The sequence below is a fragment of the Protobothrops mucrosquamatus genome, unplaced genomic scaffold, assembly GCF_001527695.2.
Source record: "Protobothrops mucrosquamatus isolate PMUCROS unplaced genomic scaffold, P.Mucros_1.0 scaffold1860, whole genome shotgun sequence".
Taxonomy (NCBI): domain Eukaryota; kingdom Metazoa; phylum Chordata; class Lepidosauria; order Squamata; family Viperidae; genus Protobothrops; species Protobothrops mucrosquamatus.
In genome coordinates this window covers 227,143-245,788 of record NW_015387989.1, presented here as the reverse complement: position 1 = coordinate 245,788, position 18,646 = coordinate 227,143, and the positions used below count along the sequence as shown (strand labels likewise).

The 18,646-nt window shown below is 49.4% G+C and overlaps 1 protein-coding gene across 1 annotated transcript in view; it reads right to left on the bottom strand.

The window, feature by feature from the left end:
* The window catches only part of BCR (BCR activator of RhoGEF and GTPase), a 74,242-nt gene that overhangs the window by 2,706 nt on the left and 52,890 nt on the right, over positions 1–18,646 (bottom strand). The window contains exons 11-22 of the mRNA XM_015823394.2: positions 15,632–15,753; positions 14,862–15,030; positions 14,154–14,273; positions 11,046–11,121; positions 10,473–10,577; positions 7,157–7,231; positions 6,770–6,867; positions 5,752–5,874; positions 3,457–3,516; positions 2,442–2,551; positions 1,006–1,145; positions 332–466 (exon numbers count right to left, since the gene is read on the bottom strand). Of these exons, the coding sequence (XP_015678880.2) occupies positions 332–466; positions 1,006–1,145; positions 2,442–2,551; positions 3,457–3,516; positions 5,752–5,874; positions 6,770–6,867; positions 7,157–7,231; positions 10,473–10,577; positions 11,046–11,121; positions 14,154–14,273; positions 14,862–15,030; positions 15,632–15,753 (1,333 nt within the window). The remainder of the gene's footprint in view (positions 1–331; positions 467–1,005; positions 1,146–2,441; positions 2,552–3,456; positions 3,517–5,751; positions 5,875–6,769; positions 6,868–7,156; positions 7,232–10,472; positions 10,578–11,045; positions 11,122–14,153; positions 14,274–14,861; positions 15,031–15,631; positions 15,754–18,646) is intronic.

Sequence of the window (18,646 nt, the reverse complement as noted above, 5' to 3'; positions counted from 1 at the left end):
GGAGGGAGAGAGAAAGGGAGAGAGAGAGAACGAGAGAAAGAGAGAGGGAGGGAGGGAGAGAGAGGGGGGGAGGGTGTAAGAGCAAATAGATATACTTTATAATCAATAAAAGTTTGCCGTTATTTTAAATTCACTAGGTTTCCATGTATTCTAAAGAAACGTTCATGTGTTCAGTGTTCAGTTGTAAGGGATCTGAGTGTGGCAATTTTCCAGGGCCATGAGTGTGTGACCGTGAGCTGAACGTGACAGCAGCCTCTTCGCACTGCTAGGTGACCACAAAGTAGCACAGCACAATTCCTCATCCTTGGACCTGCATAAGGCCATTACGTACCGATGCCTTCAGCAAAGTTGGGGTAGAGTTCGTCCGTGAAGAGAGGCTCTGGCAGCTCCCTAAAGTAGAGCTTGAGTGTTCCCGCAATCGCGTTCACGTCCATCTCGCTCATCATGACGGAGACGTCTTTGTTATCTGCAAGAAGGAAAGAAAGTCTTTACTCAGGCAGGATTATCACGTGCTCCAGCTGAGAAAACTGTCATAACTGCAGGAATTTTCCAAATCTGTGAGAAATATATCCTGGGGATTTACACCCCCTTCTCTCTTTTGTGCAACTGTTAGGAACCAATCAACTCCACGATTATGAAATTGTGGTTGCCAGAGATTATGAATGCTTCCAAATTGTAATTTGTTTCATCCAGTGGCTTCCACATCTGGTTTAATGACAAGGCCTGATGTGTGGTAACTTGGCACGATGACAAAGAATAAACTGAGCAGCAGCAGCACCATCAGATGGATTGTGCCTCCCAGCAGAAGTAACAATGAAAGAGGACTCCCAATATGGAAAGTATCTCAAGTTTTGACATTGCCCAGAAACCAGCAGAGAACAACCTGCGATGGACAGATGGACCGTCTCCTCTTCTGGTCCCATTCTCGTGACTGACCGTCGCCACAGGCTGCTCTGAACTGATTTCCTCTTAATAGAACAGGAAGCGTCCCAAGTAAATACTCACTGATATCGAAAGCAGCTTTCAGAGCCTGGATATCAGTGGCAACTCCAGAGACCCGGTAAATGCCCACCTCTTCCATGCCCCGGCGTTCAATCTCCTCCACACACTGGCGCACAATGTAAGGCACCTTGGATCGCTCCCTCCTAAAGACGGATAAAGTGGTTAGAGGAAGCAGGGGCTGCTTGGGGCAACAGCCTTTTGTCCCACAGGATAGGAGCCATCAGCTCGACCACGTGGTCGCCCTGCAGACCCGGAGCAGAATGACTTGTTAGTACTGTACTATGGAGAATTGGTGGGAAGAATTTTGCCAAAAGATAAAGCCTAAATCATTTTCTTAATCCCATTAGCAAGCCTGGGGAGAGGAGAAGTCCGCTCTTTTCTGGCCCAGCATAATCAATAAGAGTAAAATACTTCAGTGGATTTGGTGTAGAAGGTCAGGAATCATATTTATTCAGCAACTTTAATACTGTGACTGTTTGGACAATAAAGAAAAATACAGATAAAATATCACTTGGTTTATTTGAAATTCTGAATATAAAATTTCTGGACAGTTTACACCAGCACACAGGACAACCTTCTATGGATCACAGGCAATTTTCCCATCTTCCCTTTCTGGCCATTTAGTGGCAGAATTTGTTTCACTAAAGTCTTGAAAGACGGTGAACAAACTGTCTTGAGGCCAGCAGTCCAAAGTACTTAGAAAAGTTATTCAACTCTTTAGCATGCTTTTATTAAAATGTGTGTGTGAGAGAAACCCTAAATATCCATCCATTTAGTAATACTCTCTCAATATTGCTATCACAATGTTTAAGAAGAAAATGGGCATCCTCAGCTAGCAGGGATTCAGCAGGGACACCGAGGGCCTCAGTCCAAGAGTGACGGGGGCAGGACTCTCTCCTGGGGAGGCTGGGAGACTTTTAAGGGGTGAAATGAGGACCCAAGGCCTGCAAGACCCAAGATGCCCATTTTCCCCTATCAACCTCTCAAAACCTGAAAGCCTGCAAGGGGATAGACACGTCTGGCCCCACTCCCTCTGGAGGCCATGAAATGGAAGCTGGCGGGCCCCGTGTGTCCCCTCAGCCTCTCTGATCCCAACTGAGGAAATGGGATCGTTTTCCTACATGGCACTTCCTCACCAAAGCTGGTGGGCTGATGTCCTCCCCAAAAGGCGTAGGAGATAAAACTGTGAGGCGACAGGAACTGAGACCTGATCACACTCCTGTAAGGAGGTCAAAGTCCCTCAGGTATTCGGTGGAAAATGGTGAACCACAATTGTCAGGCCCAAAACAGCCCTATGGTGCTCTCTCTCGTCTGCGGACCTTAATTCTTAAGACCAGGAACAGGAAGGCATAAAAGGAATTTCTCTCTCTCTCGGCCCACCTTACTGATCATAACTTAACAATATCCCTACAGCAGATGAGAAGGAGGGAGGAACTCACTTGGTGACAACCCCAATCTTTACTCCAAATACTCCTGTTTGTTTTCGAGACGGCATCCTCTTTAGACTGAACTCTCTGCTTGTGAACTTCACGGAGAGCTTCACTTCGACCTTGGAAAGAGAGAAACCCTCAGTTCCTTGTTCCAGGTTATGCTGGACTGCCCCCCCCCAGGGCCGCAGAGGGCCAGCAGCAGAAGGGAGCTTTGGGGAGAGGCCCCTGTGCCCAGGCCAAGGTGGGCTACTCTGGCATTCTTCACCCACCAAGTCAAAAAGGAATAGAAACAGCAAAGCTACAAGAGAAGGGAGCATCTAAGAAAGAAAACCTAACCCATCATCAATTGATAAGGCTCCTTTTAATTAAAATAAGCAATAGGCCAGAAAATATTTCAAAATATTTCAGTTTTCCTTGTGCCCTGTAGAAACAGCCTTTTTGATGATGGCTTTAGCTCTGATTGCTCATGCTTTGCTTCTTTTCCTTTAGTGTGCTTTTCCAGGTATTGTTTCTTTGGGCATAGGCTGCTATCCAAATACAAGGCCAATTCCTTGTGCAGGAGTCATAATGGAATTGATTGAGCGAAGATGATTCCCTATTACGCATCATTAATGTAAGTGTAAGGAATTAGATGGCTGATTGCTTCTTTTCAGCAAAGATAACTGATTTAATTCTGATAAGAAGCATCATAAGCCGGGTGCGTAAACATGATCACATGACCAGGGAGAGCTGGAAACGAGGAATCTGCACCAGAGAAGCTGTTCGAGTCTGTAGACCTCATCCCAAAGATGTTTTTTTCCAAAAGGCAACTGGACTTTCTTGGGTTTTTTCCCTCTGAAAACATTTCACTTCACATCCAAGAAGCTTCTTCAGTTCTTCAGAACTGAGGAAGCTTCTTGGATGAGAAGTGAAATGTTTTCAAAGAAAAAAAACCCCAAGAACGTCCAATTGCCTTTTGGAAAAAAGCACCTTTGGGACAACCATGACCTGGATGACAGAGAATCTGCCTAATGCTCTGCCTTACCCCGTTCATGAAGATGACGGTGCGTTGCCAGTCTTTCTCTTGCAAGCTTTGGGCATCCAGCTGAAAAACAAATTGATCCGGCATTCAACTCCTCCGCTCAACAGGCCAAATCATTATTTTATCTGAGAAATCAAGATCAGCTGAAAAAGAATCCTACCCAGTTTTCTTGTAAGGCAGAAAGTTCATAGCTCTGCACAGCATAAAATAAATTAGAAAACACTCATTTTTATGCTTTGGATTATTGCTCATTTCCATCCCAGGAAAAAGCTAAAATGTTTTAGATATGCATAGATTTATTGTGAACGCCAAACTTAGGTCCATCTTTTTTCCCCCTGATTTTGCGACTGGAGCCACGCAGAATTTCTGGCAGTTTCTTCCCAGCGGAGTCTCCCTTGCCTGAGCCTGGATTGTTATATGTGATCAGAGACAATGAGAACTCTTGAGGGATCCTGAGCCAGGAGGGTGGGATAGTATCGGCCTTCCAAGGCAGACCAGACAGGAACCACAGCCAGATCAGCTAAGTCTACTTTATGGTACGGCTGCATTAACAGACTCTCTCTGGAGTACAAGGAAATGAGGGAGGGTCCCTTCTGAGCCTCTTGTCCTCCCCTCTACCCAGCTGCAGGTGATGCAGTCTCCTATCTGACCATTCCCTGGGCAGCATCTGGCACCACCACAAGGTCTTTCCCACACACCCCTACAACTAGTGGGACATCAGTTGGTGCTCAACAGCAGGCTTGGATGCACGGGGCCTGCTTTTCAGAGAGTCCAGATGCTACAACCGTTAAGGAACTGGGTGCCTTTCTCTGCCCAGATCGGATCAGCTGCTTCCTTGGTGTCTCTGTTGTGATGATGTTTCCTGCTGCAATTTTGCAGACTTCCCACTTGAAGGCCCGATGCACAAAATCACCAGAGGCCTCCTCCCTGCATCACATCCCACAGCACTGCCTAGGCCCTAGACCAGGGGTAGGCAACCTTGGCTCTTTTATGACTGGTGGACTTCAACTCCCAGAATTCCTGAGCCAGCATGGGGGAACTATGGCCCCTTCATGACTGGTGGACTTCAACTCCCAGAATTCCTGAGCCAGCATGGCTCAGCTTGGAAACCTCTCTCTTTCCCCTCAGCATGGCTGGCTCAGGAATTCTGGGAGCTGAAGTCCACCAGTCATAAAAGAGCCAAGGTTGCCTACCCCTGACCTAAACATTTAGCAGTGCCCCAAAGGATGGGCGGATGCAACCTCCACCAAGGATTCCTTTGCAGAGGGACTTAGCTCAGGGGAGACCAGCAGGGGGTGAACGAGAGGTAGCTAAGTAGGGGCCAGTTTCCCAGGCACGATGGGGGGCGGGGGGGGACTTAAAAACTGTGCTCCAGTTATTCTCACAATGCATTAAATGCTGAATGTGCAAATCCTACTACAATCAACAACAGTTAAAAAGCCACTTTGCCCAAGAGGGAAGCCTGCATTCCCCTCTCTACGTACACCCACGTATGGAAGGAAGGGGAAAAGAGAGGTTTTCAGGGAAATTCTGGAAGGAAGGCCAGTTAAGAGTGACCCCTTTGATTTACACAATCCCAAAGCACACACTTTCAGCTGAGGTGGTGAATAGGAAACAAACAATGGCGACATAAGCCAAAAGAGTACAGACAGTCTTGACCAGTGTTTCTCAACCTGGGCAACTTTAAGATGGATGGACTTCAACTCCCAGAATTCCCCAGCCAGCAAAGCTGGCTGGGGAATTCTGGGAGCTGAAGTCCATCCATCTTAAAGTTGCCCAGGTTGAGAAACACTGGTCTTGACTTAGGACTCGCTGCTTGGTGACTGAAGTTATGGTGGACCCTAAAAACAGTACTTGTGATCCAGATTTGAAGTTATGCCAGCCTCCCTCCCTCCCATGGACACGTAATCCCATGTGGGGTGCCATTGGCAGCGTCCCGTGCTCACAGGACCATGATTTATGAGGCTTTTCATTCAAACAGGCATTCACTTCTGGCTTCTGGCAAAAAACGCCCATCTGCTTAACAACTGTGGCATTCACACAATGACTGGCAATTTGCTCAACAACCAGGGCGATCGGCTTAATGGCAGCTGTCAAAAAGTGTTGCAAAATCCGGTTGGTCATGTGATGAACCACTTAAAAATTGCCACAACGTACGACTATACTTCTGGGCTCAATTGCTGTCATAAGACAAGGACTCCCTGTATATGCGATTTCATTCCAGGTTAAGTGGAAATTAAATATGCCCATCCCTTATTGGCCAAGGTCAACCCCCCCAACCCACGGCAGCCCCCCCACCTGGATTTGGCCTTTGCCCACAATGCGGTCCGTGGTCTCGCCATCTTCTTTGCTCTTGTGGTAGCTCTTCTCGTAGCACAGGATCCGCAGCGTCTGGGATCCCTCCAGCTCGATCTCAAACTCCTGCGGGAGAGAAGGGCAGCGCCAGGGGCATTTCAGAAGATCCCCAAATGACCCTCAGGACCACAAACGTCAGAGCTTTGGGCAGGAGAGAAAAGAACAGCCAAGGAGTCTCCTTCAAAGCATCTGTGAGGTCAAATTGGGGTATTTTGCCGATTCTTCACGGCTTTCTTTCCAAGATTCACCATTGAATCCAAAGTCAGCGCAGCTCCTTCCTTGCTAGGAGCCCCGGGGAACCTGCGGCTGAGTATGCTACGTCTCCCAACCAGCCAACACAGCTCAAAAGCAGCCCTTTTTCTGAGAAAGATGCAGAAGTCAGTTACTCACTTTTAGGGCTGGCTGGGAAATGCATTTTCTTAAGTCAGAATAAAAATGGTTTGGGAAAAATAAAATTATAATAAACTTAGAAAAGAAGAACCATTTTGACAGGAGCACAATATACAAACTAAGCCAGACGTGGGTAAAATAAAGGGTTTTTAAAGATATGTCACCCAATTGTGGCATATTTTACTCACCTATTTAATTCATATTTATACCAGCTTATTTATTGTCTTGAAATTGTTTTCCCCACCTCCCAACTCAATACTGGGTTGGATCTAATCCAATAACTAGATCCATTTATTCTAAAGAGTAACTGATCTCTAAACCAGCCTTCCCAGTTTTCCTTACAAAACCAAAATGTTGTGCCTTAGCGTGCAAATGGCTCTCATGCCGCAATGCTCCCCATTTGGAGGAAGGCGGATGCCCTCCTTTTCTCCCTCCAAGGGAGGATTTCTTAGGTCCATCTGAACCCTAAAACACCCCCCAGCCAGGGCACAAGGCAAGAAGGAAGTGCCTGAAAGCTCAGCTGCTTAGGTGCATAGCCCCCCCCACACACACACACACTGCTCCCACCTACCTCGTTCCAGTTGGGCTCTGCGGTGTCTCTGTAAACCCTCGTTTTGGCCTTGTTCACAAAGTACCCGAAGGAATCCACTTCAAGGGTGCAGTACAAGCCTAGGGGGGGGAGTGGGGGGGGGGGAGACAGAAACCACCACTCAGGTAAGGGTCCCTGGGGCTGCAGGGAGTCCTCTGCCTACCCCTGGCCTAGGCCACGCTGGGCAACCTTTGGATCAGGAGAGCACCTCGCTCCTCAGCCACGTTCCATGGCTTTCTTGCGCTGAGCACCCCTGCTGGTCAGGCCTTTCATTCAGGCCCAATGCTAAGCCCCAAAGAGGGCCCTCCGTCCCACTCTGCGTGACGGCTGTTCTGCCCCTCTGCACACCTGCCGGGCACCTCCACTCACTTGAGCTCTGCTTGAAACCAGTGGCGGAATGGACAATCACGTTCAGGAACCCGCAGAGGCCGGAGGGTTCGTCATCTGTGTCAGAAACAAACAAGGGGATAATCGGGGCAGCTCCACGGGGCTCCCCAGAGCAAGGCGAAAATTCTGCATTAGGGAGGGAGGGAGGAGATTTGAACACTCAGAGCACCCAGGTTTGGTAACCCTGAGGTTGTTGCTTGAGAAACCTAAGCAGCATCAATTTAGCTCTATAAATTTTAGCGTTCCAATCGCTAATTTGGAATCCCTTCCCAAATCCAGAGATCAGGTTACAGGTAGTCCTCAATGTACATTCACAATTGGGATTGGAACTCCCACCACTAAGCGAGGTGACCACTAAGTGAATCAAATTCAATTTTATGACTTTTTACTGGCCGTTAAGTGAATCACCATGCATGTGACTCAATGGCTTCCCCCATTGACTTCGCTTGTTGGGAGTCAACTGGGAAGATCACAAACGGCAATCATGTGATGCCGCAACTGTCACAAATACATGCTGGTTGCCAAGTGTCTGATCACGTGACCGCAGGGACGTTGCAGAGGTCTTAAAAGTGAGGACTGGTTGTAAGTCACTTTTTCAGTGCTATCATAACTTTGAATGGTCACTAAACAAACTGTTGTTAAGTCGAGACTACCTGTTGTGCTAATGCTGTTTTGCTGGAGGCCCAACTCTTTCAAGGGCTGCAGCAAGGGGCTGGTTCTCTACAGAACAGGAGGGGGGCATCCCTTGTGTGTCTCTAAGGCCCCCGAGGCCCCTCCTTCCTCCCAGCCCCCCTCATCACTGGGCAGGAGGGCAGCACACTCAGTCCAGGATCCACCCCCCCGCACCCCCCCCCCCGACTTCATGCTCCAACCGTCAGGGCAGGGGCTGGGCAGAAAGGACCCTGGCTCTGTTCAGCCGTGGACGAAGCAGGGAGATTAGTGCAAGGGAGGGCTGTGGGGCTGGTCCTTCTCGCACACTCACCTTCTTTGTTAATTGTGAGGGGAATGTGATGCACCGTCTGAAGCTTCACACAAGAATTTGTTAGCATCTGGAGTTCCACCGATGTCAGCGAAAAACTTTTGAAGCCTGCAGTTCAGAGGAGATTGACATGCTTGGGGAATGGAGACTCCTTTTTCTCCTCCTGACTTGGAAGTGGGAAAGGACCATCCTGGGCTTTGGGAACTGCTGCCGGGAAGACCTTGGACACCCCCCCCCCACCCTTCCATCTGTGTGTGGACAATGCAAAGCCTCCGGCCCAGGGCACAAGGCGCCTTCTCTCACAGCAAGCAGCTTGGCCCTCCCCAGGACCCCTTTAGCAAAGAGCCCAGCATGGTGGAGGGATATGGAGCTAGACGCCCACCCTGGCTCAGTGGAAGGAGAAGCGCTAGAAGAGACTTCTGCGGCCAGCAGGGACCACATGCAAGACAAGCCCCACTTCTACCTTCGCCCTCCCCAACCCATGCAGGGAACTGGGCCATGATGCACCTCTCTGGGCAGCCTTGGCGCACCCCAAATGCCACTTGGCCAACCCACAGGGAGAGGATTCTGCCGGGGCACATACATTTCTTCTGCTGCTCTCGGACAATCTCTCGCCATTCAGCCCGTTCGTAATCCGAGGACATGAGGAAGGTGTAGCTCTAAGGGGGAAGAAGCAGCAGGTTGCAACCCAGAGAAGCCACAATTCCAAAGTTATATATTTTCATCCAGCAATTCTGCATGTCCAAAATCTACTCTAGAGTTTCCTGCCTGATAACTCAGCCTATGTTGCTTCGACTTTACTAAAATAATTAAAATACGATGTATAACGCATGGATCACTAGATGCATAAACTTTATTATATAATCCACTATGCAAAACTATACCACAAACAATAATTAAAGAATATTAAATAATAGCCACAAAACATACAAAGTGAGAAAGAAAGTGAGATGTAAAAGGGCTTCTTTGGGACTCTGTTTCATATAATTTTTGGCAAATCCTTGCAATTGACTCATTAGCATATTTATTCAGGCAATATAGCAGGTCTTTGACTTTCAACCAAAAGTGGGCCCAGAATTTCGGCTGCTGATTAAGTGGCAGCAGAACCTTTTTTGTTAGGCTCATCACTGCAGTTCTTAAGTGAATCACGTGGTTAAGAAAATCCAGCTGCCCCCATTGACTTTGGGGAGAGACGGCTGGGAGGGGGCCAATGTCTTTCGTGTGACCCGGGGCTGCTGCGACCGCCGCAAATATGTGCCCGTTGCCAAAAGCCTGAATTTTGGTCACATGACAGCGGGAAGAATGGGGAAGTTATAAGGGTGAGGACCGGCTGTAAGTCATTGTTTTCAGTGCCATTGGAATTTATGAATGGAGGTTAAACAAATTGTTGTAAGTCAAGGACTGCCTCTATAAACTAGAAAGAACTGCAAAAGAGAGCATTGTAAAGCAGGCGGATCTCTTGACCAGCAACCACACGGACTCGGCTATCTGGGCAGTCAGACACACACACACCCCTCCCTCCGAGGGTGCCCAGGCAGAGCAGTCTGGTGCTGTGGCACCGAAGCCGAGCTGAAACGTGGCCCTGCTTCGGAGAGGTGAGTTGCAGGCGCATCTCCTCCTGGATGTGGGACTTCAAGGCTGGAGACCTTCAGCCACTCTGGCCGGGCAGACTGGACATGGGATGGGTAGAGGCTGCCCAGAAGGCTAAAGCCGGGTGGGAACAACGTAGGTGCCAATCTCTCCTGGGTGCTGAGAAGCTCTCGCCTGCTGACACGATTCACAGAGCCCAGGACCAGGCTTGACTGCTGCAAGCACCTCTCCTTTTCCCTGAGGGGGGCTGGCTGGAAGTCAGGGTTCCACATCTGCTCCCTCCCCCCCCTGACAAAGATGACTGGTGGACTGATACATTACAGGGGACTCCATGCCATGGACTGTTGAAATGTANATTGGAAACACAGCTGATAATATTTGGTTTTAATTCGGCTTTTATCGGGGTTTATTCTTTTGTATTTTTGTATTTTTGTATTGTGTATTTTTTGTATTTTGGGTATATTATTTGTTTTTAATATGCTGTGAACCGCCCTGAGTCCTATGGGAGAAGGGCGGTATACAAATTAAAATAATAATAATAATAATAATAATAAGGCCCCCAAGGCCCCTCCTTCCTCCCAGCCCCCCGCACCCCCCCCCCCCGACTTCATGCTCCAACCATCACGGCAGGGGCTGGGCAGAAAGGATCCTGGCTCTGTTCAGCTCTGGATGAAGCAGGGAGATTAGTGCAAGGGAGGGCTGTGGGGCTGGTCCTTCTCGCACACTCACCTTCTTTGTTAATTGTGAGGGGAATGTGATGCACCGTCTGAAGCTTCACACAAGAATTTGTTAGCATCTGGAGTTCCACCGATGTCAGCGAAAAGCTTTTGAAGCCTGCAGTTCAGAGGAGATTGACATGCTTGGGGCACGGAGACTCCTTTTTCTCCTCCAGACTTGGAAGTGGGAAAGGACCATCCTGGGCTTTGGGAACTGCTGCCGGGAAGACCTTGGACACCCCACCACCCTTCCATCTGTGTGTGGACAATGCAAAGCCTCCGGCCCAGGGCACAAGGCGCCTTCTCTCACAGCAAGCAGCTTGGCCCTCCCCAGGACCCCTTTAGCAAAGAGCCCGGCATGGTGCAGGGATATGGAGCTAGACGCCCACCCTGGCTCAGTGGAAGGAGAAGCGCTAGAAGAGACTTCTGCGGCCAGCAGGGACCCCATGCAAGACAAGCAATCTACCTTCGCCCTCCCCAACCCATGCAGGGAACTGGGCTGCGATGCACCTCTCTGGGCAGCCTTGGCGCACCCCAAATGCCACTTGGCCAACCCACAGGGAGAGGATTCTGCCGGGGCACGTACATTTCTTTTGCTGCTCTCGGACGATCTCTCGCCATTCAGCCCGTTCGTAATCCGAGGACATGAGGAAGGTGTAGCTCTAAGGGGGGAAGAAGCAGCAGGTTGCAACCCAGAGAAACCACAATTCCAAAGTTATATGTTTTCATCCAGCAATTCTGCATGTCCAAAATCTACTCTAGAATTTCCTGCCTGATAACTCAGCCTATGTTGCTTCGACTTTACTGAAATAATTAAAATACGATGTATAACGCATGGATCACTAGATGCATAAACTTTATTATATAATCCACTATGCAAAACTATACCACAAACAATAATTAAAGAATATTAAATAATAGCCACAAAACATACAAAGTGAGAAAGAAAGTGAGATGTAAAAGGGCTTCTTTGGGACTCTGTTTCATATAATTTTTGGAAAATCCTCCACTCAGAAGTTTTGCAATTGACTCATTAGCATATTCATTCAGGTAATATAGCAGGTCTTTGACTTACAACCAAAAGTGGGCCCAGAATTTCAGTTGCTGATTAAGTGGCAGCAGAACCCTTTTTGTTAGGCTCATCACTGCAGTTCATAAGTGAATCACGTGGTTAAGAAAATCCAGCTGCCCCCGTTGACTTTGGGGAGAGACGGCTGGGAGGGGGACCAATGTATTTCGTGTGACCCGGGGCTGCTGCGACCGTCGCAAATATGTGCCCGTTGCCAAAAGCCTGAATTTTGGTCACATGACAGTGGGAAGAATGGGGAAGTTATAAGGGTGAGGACCGGCTGTAAGTCATTGTTTTCAGTGCCATTGGAATTTATGAATGGAGGTTAAACAAATTGTTGTAAGTCAAGGACTGCATCTATAAACTAGAAAGAACTGCAAAAGAGAGCATTGTAAAGCAGGCGGATCTCTTGACCAGCAACCACAAGGACCCGGCTATCTGGGCAGTCAGACACACACACACCCCTCCCTCCGAGGGTGCCCAGGTGGAACAGTCGGGTGCTGTGGCACCGAAGCCGAGCTGAAACGTGGCCCTGCTTCGGAGAGGTGAGTTGCAGGCGCATCTCCTCCTGGATGTGGGACTTCAAAGCTGGAGACCTTCAGCCACTCTGGCCGGGCAGACTGGACATGGGATGGGTAGAGGCTGCCCAGAAGGCTAAAGCTGGGTGGGGACAATGCAGGTGCCAATCTCTCCTTGGTGCTGAGAAGCTCTCGCCTGCTGACACGATTCACAGAGCCCAGGACCAGGCTTGACTGCTGCAAGCACCTCTCCTTTTCCCTGAGGGGGGCTGGCTGGAAGTCAGGGTTCCACATCTGCTCCCTCCCCCCCCTGACAAAGATGACTGGTGGACTGATACATTACAGGGGACTCCATGCCATGGACTGTTGAAATGTANTGCCTACCCCTGCACTTGGCCACACTGGGAAACCTTTGGATCAGGAGAGCACCTCGCTCCTCAGCCACGTTCCACGGCTTTCTTGCGCTGAGCCCCCCCCCCGCTGGTCAGGCCTTTCATTCAGGCCCAATGCTAAGCCCCAAAGAGGGCCCTCCGTCCCACTCTGCGTGACGGCTGTTCTGCCCCTCTGCACACCTGCCAGGCACCTCCACTCACTTGAGCTCTGCTTGAAACCAGTGGCGGAATGGACAATCACGTTCAGGAACCCGCAGAGGCCGGAGGGTTCGTCATCTGTGTCAGAAACAAACAAGGGGATAATTGGGGCAGCTCCACGGGGCTCCCCAGAGCAAGGCGAAAATTCTGCATTAGGGAGGGAGGGAGGAGATTTGAACATTCAGAGCACCCAGGTTTGGTAACCCTGAGGTTGTTGCTTGAGAAACCTAAGCAGCATCAATTTAGCTCTATAAATTTTAGCGTTCCAATCGCACGAAACAAATCTTTTGGAATCCCTTCCCAAATCCACAGATCAGGTTACAGGTAGTCCTCAACGTACATTCACAATTGGGATCGGAACTCCCACCACTAAGCGAGGTGGCCACTAAGTGAATCAAATTCAATTTTATGACTTTTTTACTGGCCATTAAGTGAATCACCATGCATGTGATTCAATGGCTTCCCCCATTGACTTCGCTTGTTGGGAGTCAGCTGGGAAGATCACAAACGGCAATCATGTGATGCCGCAACTGTCACAAATACATGCTGGTTGCCAAGTGTCTGATCATGTGACCGCAGGGACATTGCAGAGGTCTTAAAAGTGAGGACTGGTTGTAAGTCACTTTTTCAGTGCTATCATAACTTTGAATGGTCACTAAACAAACTGTCGTTAAGTCGAGACTACCTGTTGTACTAATGCTGTTTTGCTGGAGGCCCAACTCTTTCAAGGGCTGCAGCAAGGGGCTGGTTCTCTACAGAACAGGAGGGGGGCACCCCTTGTGTGTGTTCCTCCCCATCCAGACCGTACGGGTCTGGATGGGGAGGAACAGACTCAGGCTCAACCCTTCCAAGACTGAGTGGCTGTGGCTGCCGGCGCCTCGGCATAGTCAGCTGACCCCATCGCTGACTATAGGGGGCGAAACTTTGGCCCCCTCAGAGAGGGCCCGCAACTTGGGAGTCCTCCTGGATCCACGGCTGACATTGGAAGACCATTTGTCGGCNGGTGCTGAGAAGCTCTCGCCTGCTGACACGATTCACAGAGCCCAGGACCAGGCTTGACTGCTGCAAGCACCTCTCCTTTTCCCTGAGGGGGGCTGGCTGGAAGTCAGGGTTCCACATCTGCTCCCTCCCCCCCCTGACAAAGATGACTGGTGGACTGATACATTACAGGGGACTCCATGCCATGGACTGTTGAAATGTAAAGCCCGCCTGAGGTGCCCAAGTCAGAAAAACAGCCTCCCTGCCACGTTGAAGGCCGCCTTTCCCGTGCCCGGATCTTAAGCAGGCCGAGGCAGAGAATGTCACCAGGCCCTGGTGGCAGAACCAGGAGGCAGTGACGGCATTTCGAAAGAGAGCTCAGAGAGGAACCACGTTCTTTGCCCCTGAGCTTGGAAAGGGCTCCCCACACTTCCGCAAATAACTCTTTACCTTGGGAAATGGGCACCTGATGGGCTACCCAGGTCCAATGGAGGGCTCTGAGAGAAACCCAGGAACAGAGAGCTTAGAAGGTCACTCACTTTGCCATTGCGATTGTGCACTCGGAAGGCCATGTTAGGAGACATCAAGAGAAGCAGGGATTCCTGTTCAGACAGCTTCTTCTTCAACCTCTCCAAGTTCTTGCTTCCCTTGTTAGCTTTCTGAGGAGGAGAGAAGCCCAGGCAGAAATTATGTTCTCCTCTCCTCTGTTCACAACTCGAGAGTTGCGGGGAACTCAGCATTCCATCTGAACAGGGTCTGGTTCCACAAAACCCATTAGACCTCATTAGGCTGAGTTCTCCTTCATCTGGAAACAGCAGCAATCAGGTCTCTGATATCCTAGTGCGAGGAGGAGGAGGAGGAGGAGGAGGAGGAGGAGGAGGAGGAGGGAGAACCTCTTCCTTTTTCTGCCTCTATGGTCAGACTCTGTCACACTCCTGGGCACTAAAAGGTTGAGGTTTCCCACAGCACCAAATGTGCTCAGCATTCCTAGTTGAACCATAGCTGAACATATCCTGAGCCACATGGCCTTGGTGTGCAGGGCTCCAATTAGGCTAACTCTCCTCAGAATGAAGCAGCTATGCAGCTGCCTGGTTTGCTTTAAGAGTGGTTAGCTAACCAACTCGCTCTGGGCGTTCGTAATGAAGAAGCCACAGTCCCTGAGCAAATTAGTATTTCTTGATTTGGGTTTGTCAGTCTGTCCACTGATAAAGAGTTGATAGTTTACCACTCCAAATCCCTCCTTTTACCTTTTCACGTTGGATGTCACTCTTGAGTTGGGAGATCTTGATTTTCATGGCATCCAGCTCCTCGTCTGGCACAAGGGAGATGTTTGGCATCGTCTCTGAGTCATCCACCATCTGGAAGCTGAGATCTGAGAGGGGGATGTACCACTTACAGTCATACTGCTGGCTTTTTCTGCAAAGGGGAGAAGGACGAAGGTGAGCGAGCCACCCCTGACTTCATCGGTGCCCAGAACCAGGTGAGAGAAGGAGAAGCCAACCGCAGGCGGGTGCTGTGGGGAGCTGCTTTCAGGGAGATTTCTCTCTTGCACGCGTTTCGAACTGCTCCCCTTTCTCCTTCACTACCTTGATATTCCCTGAGCCTGGCTTTGGGGAACCCATCACTTAACCTCAACTCCTCCCAGCTGGAAAATAGATAAAAATGTGTTAGATTTGGCTACAAAGAAGATTTGGCTGCACGGACGGTTGCGGGGATTTTTTTGGATACCTCATAAAAGCATCACTTTCCAACGATGCAACCTTTCTTTGCAATTTCTGCCTCAAAAACATCCCATAAACTTTAAGGCTGCATGCCCAGAAGTGTAGAATTTCTGGGGGTTGCCAAGGACATAAGACTCTAAAGTGGAGTCCCCCCCTCCCCACTGAGAAAGAGAGGCCCTCGGCATAGTTCAGAGGTGCTATTTTTGCCTCTGGGCATCCATCCCCAAGGAGGTTCTGCTGCCCCACCCAGCCACGGCTCCTCTTTCCCCCCCATAGCTGCTCCCAGTGGGGCTCACCCTCCGATCTGCTTTTTAAGCTTGGCACAGAGGAACAGGTCCGTGAAGAGAAAGACGTGACGCAGCTTCCGAGATCCCTCCACCAGCTCCACCATGAAGCTGTCCTTCACAAGTTGCCGGTGCTGTCAAGAAGAGGAGTCAGGCCAGTTAGCGAGAAAGGAAGGGGCGGACAGGCCACAGGCCTTTTTATCAGAAGGGGCACCCCGTGGTAGCCTCTGCCAGTCTAGGGAAGGAAAAGTGGTCAGCAGAAAGCCACAATCAGACTATTGAGGAACTCAGCAAGGATGACAAGGCAATTCTTTAATTTTGGACTCTTTAATCAGAGCAGATATTAAAGCAGGGTGTCTAAAAGGCAGGGAAGGGCAGCCAGGAGATGACCCAGTAGGCAAAGAGGGATTGTCCTTACTCCTGTCCACAGGAGGAAGAAACCGTTGCCCTGGAGAGGCCTGGGTAACAGCAACCATTGGACTACCCAACTTGCCCCCAGAGCAGCCCAGAGGGACTCAGAAGTAGTTCGTGACAGACAAGGGTCGTAGCCTGCTTGTCTAAAATGGAAAAACCCGATATCTTTCTCTGAAGTGAGGGACAAAACAGCCCTACTAAGAATGATGTAACCTGGTTGTGTAATGATGGGATCGAGTTTGAAGTACCTCAAGTACTGATGGGAGCTCAAACCAAACTTGACTATTTTTTGTCCACCGGCCACTGTCCACCAGTGGGCAGCTCTCCATGCTCAGTGCTGCTGCATAACATCCAATCCGTAAAAAACAAAATCAGGAGGGTCTTGGTTTTGTAGGTTCTGTTGAAGTCAACTGGCCGAAATTCAACACAAAGAAATATTTCCCAAGTCGGTGATACTTAAAAACAATGATAGAGCTCAAGGGTCTCAGCGCCCTTGGAACTGCCCAGGTTATGCCTCAGGTTCTGGACAAAACTATGGAAATACAGATATTCTATTCCAAGCAGAGAATACCTGAAACGGTGGTTTTGAACTTGCAATACTTTGTACATCACAGAGAGCCAGGAAGATTACGGCCAACACCACACCCTCTCTCTCTTGGTCAGCCTTCGGAACTTGAGAAAGTTTCACCGGCTAAGTAGCCATCACTGAGCCCCCAGAGGGTCTTTGCTAGAGTGTTCTCCCTCCCCTCCCCAAACCCAGCAGCATGAAATCTTCTGTCCCGTTGCCCTTCCTCTCCTGCCTCTTTCTGCAGTCACTGACTTCCTTCCAAGTCCTGGCAAAGTCGAAGAGATCTTACACACCTGGGGCTGCCATCAGACTTTGTCAGGAGGGAATACCGGGACAGCGGTGGAGAACTTCAGCCTCTGCCACTCACCAGACGCAGAGAAGGAACGGAAAGGAGGAGCTGCCAGGCCGGGTTTGTTCCACGATTGGGGCAAGGGAGGAAAGACCCCCCAGATTCCACCTTGGCATTCTTTGATTGCCCAAAGAGCAAACCAAATTCACCTTTAGGCAGGGTGTGCCCGAATCCTTCCTTGTGGCAGAAAGTCTAAAGCAAGTATTTATTGCACACCCAGGACTTTTATTACTTTACTTTATTACTCTGGGGTCCCTCAGCAAGAGGACTCCTCTGCTGAACAAATCCCAGGAGATTCAATATTAAAATTGAAACGTTTAAAGAAAAGTCCTTTTTACCCAAATTACTCCCTGCACGCTATGGCCAAATTAAGCCATGTTCAATATGGCTTCACTTTTTCAGTTGCTAGAAGCAACCCAAACAAATTCAGAGAAGCCAGAAAGCCAGCACCAGGACCTAACCTCTCCAAGCAGATGACAGCTCTGGGAATATAACCAGACAACTCATTATTCTGGGACATCTGCACTCCAATCACTAGGTGAAAATCTCAAGGCAAAGATAAACCTAGTAAGAAGCATTAAACCATATAAAGTCAAAAATCAGGCATGACTGGTCCTGGCTGGCATTTAAATGGGGGACCCTTTGAAATGTCCAGAGCCATAGGCTAAATTAGGACATTGAGAAACATCCTGGAAGAAAGCAGTGGCAAACCCCACTTCCACACCATCCCAAGAAAACTGCAAGGACGCATCCATGGATGTTATAGGGAGTCAAGCTTCATCTTTTATTTCCATAATATTCGAAGTAGAACCCATCCAAGGTCCTGTGTTTCCAGGAGGAGGAGAATGGGTAACTTCTGATTATCTCTTCCCTTCCGCAAGAGACTTTTGTGCCGGAACCAATGCCGGTAGCCTTTCTAACCAAGAGAGACCTATCTATCTGTTCCCTTCAGGTGGTAGAGAGTGCCTGAAATTCCCTCTGGGCATCTGAGAAGGAAAGGAAGGCAAATAAAGTGAAAACCTAAGATGGCAACTCAAAGAGTTATTAGCAACTTCTCCTTTTCCACTGTGGCCGCTCAGCCCAAGAGTCAGAAGCAACATCACCTGTTGGAGGAGCAAGATTCAGAACCGGCCTGGTCTTCTGAGACTAAAAAAGGTACGAACTTCTAATGAAACTGGAAGACTTGCATCAGCTGCCATCCTGCTTTGCTCTGGAGGTTGGGATGATTCAAAGGAGGGATCATTAAGCCAGTCCAACCTCTCTTCAGAGTCAGAACCCCAGACTGACGGCTGGCCACTCTTCATTCAAAATGAGCCTCTCTCCCCCTTCTCTAGATAGCTGACTGCAATATCAAACTCTTTGCACTATGAGGGATTTTTTTAAACAACAACAACAACAAAACAGCAGATGGAATCTGCTTCCCTGTGGCACAAACCCATCATTGCCGCACTGTGAGGAATCACGTTCTCTGAGCTGAAGAGAGCAGGGCAGGGTCTCCTCTTCCCAAATCTCCTTTTGGGGCTCTCAGTGGGCACCTCCCGTCACGCTGGCCAAGAGGAAGTGCTGGTTTGGACAAGCCATCTGGCAAGCCATGAAGTGGAAGGAACTGCGCACCCCACTTCCCTCTAAGTAGCAAGGGCCAAGAGAAGGGCAACCGAGGAGTAAACACAGCTGGTGAAGGCACACTGGGTGTCAA